The sequence below is a fragment of the Penaeus japonicus genome, unplaced genomic scaffold, assembly GCF_977035675.1.
Source record: "Penaeus japonicus unplaced genomic scaffold, GWHDUDI00000001_assembly GWHDUDI00000020, whole genome shotgun sequence".
In the NCBI taxonomy this organism is placed as follows: Eukaryota; Metazoa; Arthropoda; class Malacostraca; order Decapoda; family Penaeidae; genus Penaeus; species Penaeus japonicus.
This window is the reverse complement of record NW_028234422.1, coordinates 1,254,976-1,257,475: the sequence shown is the minus strand read 5'-3', so window position 1 is coordinate 1,257,475 and position 2,500 is coordinate 1,254,976. Positions and strand designations below refer to the sequence as shown.

General features: G+C 35.6%; 1 protein-coding gene across 1 annotated transcript in view; it reads right to left on the bottom strand.

Moving 5' to 3' along the window:
• Positions 1-2,500, bottom strand: part of LOC122259088 (cytochrome P450 4C1-like) — a 5,235-nt gene that overhangs the window by 1,566 nt on the left and 1,169 nt on the right. The window contains exons 6-9 of the mRNA XM_086547926.1: positions 2,322-2,391; positions 1,602-1,804; positions 691-869; positions 400-568 (exon numbers count right to left, since the gene is read on the bottom strand). Of these exons, the coding sequence (XP_086404052.1) occupies positions 400-568; positions 691-869; positions 1,602-1,804; positions 2,322-2,391 (621 nt within the window). The remainder of the gene's footprint in view (positions 1-399; positions 569-690; positions 870-1,601; positions 1,805-2,321; positions 2,392-2,500) is intronic.

Sequence of the window (2,500 nt, the reverse complement as noted above, 5' to 3'; positions counted from 1 at the left end):
TAGACAATCCTTTTAGTGGGTCGTATGGTGTTATGGATATGAGCCGGGATTCTCACTCAGAGGACCCGAGTTCAATTCCCTATCAGGGAGGTAAAATTTGTATTTGTACCATCTTTCACATTGACATCAGTATTAAGAACTCATGGATATTCCCAACATCTACGATTTCACAATAAGTGTATACCAAATTTTAAGCTCTTTTCGTTTTTAACTTTGCTCTTCTTTTCATCTAGCTTTACAAATCAGTGACAGAAATGCAATGGTCACGGCACACGCGGGTTATACAAATAGTAAGGAAACTGGAAATCATGTATGTTTTTATGTTGTTATTGTTTTTCTGACTAGCACGCCAATATGTGGCATTAAACAACCTCAAATGACCATGATACTCTTACGTACCTATGCGGACGTCTTCTTGAGGCGTTCTGCCAAACCTGTGAACCGACGGGAACAGCCTCAGACCCTCTTTGATGCAGTTCTCCAGCAGTTTCATAGAGCGCAGGTCGTCCATCGTCGCTGGACGGTCCGAATCGCCGAAGATCGAGTCCATCTCCTCATGCACCTGAGCCTGTGGAATAGGTACTCAGTTAAGCTAAATGTAATCAGGAAAAAAAAAATCATGCAATCACACATATAGGAAATGATTACAAATCTTGCTTTAGAATCCATATATCCTATTCTATTCGACACCTGTATCTCCGGGTGATGTCCTAGAAGGTAGAGAACCCAGTTCATGGCTGCTGTGGTGGTGTCGTGTCCCTCGAACATGAAGGTGTCCACTTCCTCGCGGATGTCCTCGTCGGAGAGCTTCGCACCGTCCTCCGAGTATTCCAGCAGGAGGTCCAGGAATGCCAGACGCCTTTTCTTACCTATTTTGAGTTGTGGGAGAGTAGCTTTACAAATATTTGTTGCCGTATGAACGTAACATCAGGTAAGCGTATGCAACCTAAAAATGAAGCTCAATATAAAAGCGATTTTAAGAATTACAATAGGGGGATACTGGCTTCATATCACCATAAACTAATTGATCTCACACTTAGCAGTTTAATGTTCAGTACAATATACAGTATGTATGTGCAATAGAAATATTTTGACAAATACCAAACGGAGAGGGAAACTAAGTGGCCAGTAAGATCGTTTGGCTGTTTGACTTAGAGTTGTATACAAACACACATATACACACACACAAATCTAAATACATAGTTGCGTCTCTCTCTCTCTCTCTCTATCTATCTATCTATCTATCTATCTATCTATCTATCTATATATATATATATATATATATATAACATATGAATATGTATATGTATATATATTTATATATATTATATATATATATATATTTTATATATATATATATATATTATATTATATATATATATATATATATATATATATATATATATAATTATATATATATATATTTATATATGTATATATATATTTATTTATATATTATATATATGTATATTTATTTATATATATATATATATATTTATATATTATATATATATATATATATATATATATATATATATATATATATATACATAGATAGATAGATAGATATTGGCTACTTGTGTCCCATCACGATTACTCACCAAAGACTTCTTGTTCCTCGGCTTTCTCGCCACTCCTCCTGGAGTCCTGCAGAAGGGCTCTTCTCTCCACGATGGTGTCCTGAGAAAAGTCGTGGAGGACCTTAAGGCAGGCGTCGTACTCTTTCCTTTGGCCGATGAGAGTGTACAACCAGTCTGGGTGGAGCCAGGGCGTGGTAACTCTCTTGATGAGGAGTTCGGCAAACCTGTGGTGATGACGTTGACAGGGCTTCTTAAGTTCAAGCTTTAAAACTTATAATCTGTCATTTTTTACATGCATTTATAAATAAATAAATAAATATATATATATATATATATATATATATATATATATATATATATATATATATATATACACTGCTCTCTCCCTCTTTCTTTCTCTCTCTCTCTCTCTCTCTCTCTCTCTCTCTCTCTCTCTCTCTCTCTCTCTCTCTCTCTCTCTCTCTCTCTGTCTCTATCTTTCTCTATGTATGAAGTATTAGGACTCACGAGAGGAATCATTTTCGATTTCAATCAGTGTTTTCTCTTACTTATATTTTGATACAGCATCCACATCAAACAGACCTCAGAGCAGGAAGAAAAATCCTTTTGGTTTCAATTGATAAATTGTGAAGAAATAAAACGTTCTTCATTTGGCTAAGAATGCGTTTTTATGAGAGAAAAGTAAAATGGATGAACCATAATAAACCTTTATATTGTAAACTGTAAAACTGAGTCACTTACGTATTTATGGCTTTCACGTACTCAGATTCTGCATTGCACTGAGCGTTCACCGGCCGACCCATGGCAGTCTCTGCAAATGAAAATACTCCCATTAGATTCAGTCCTAATAACTAGTTCAGCTTAAGAAGGAATAATCAAACATGTATACGTACACACAGAGACAGTCCGAATATGGTTTT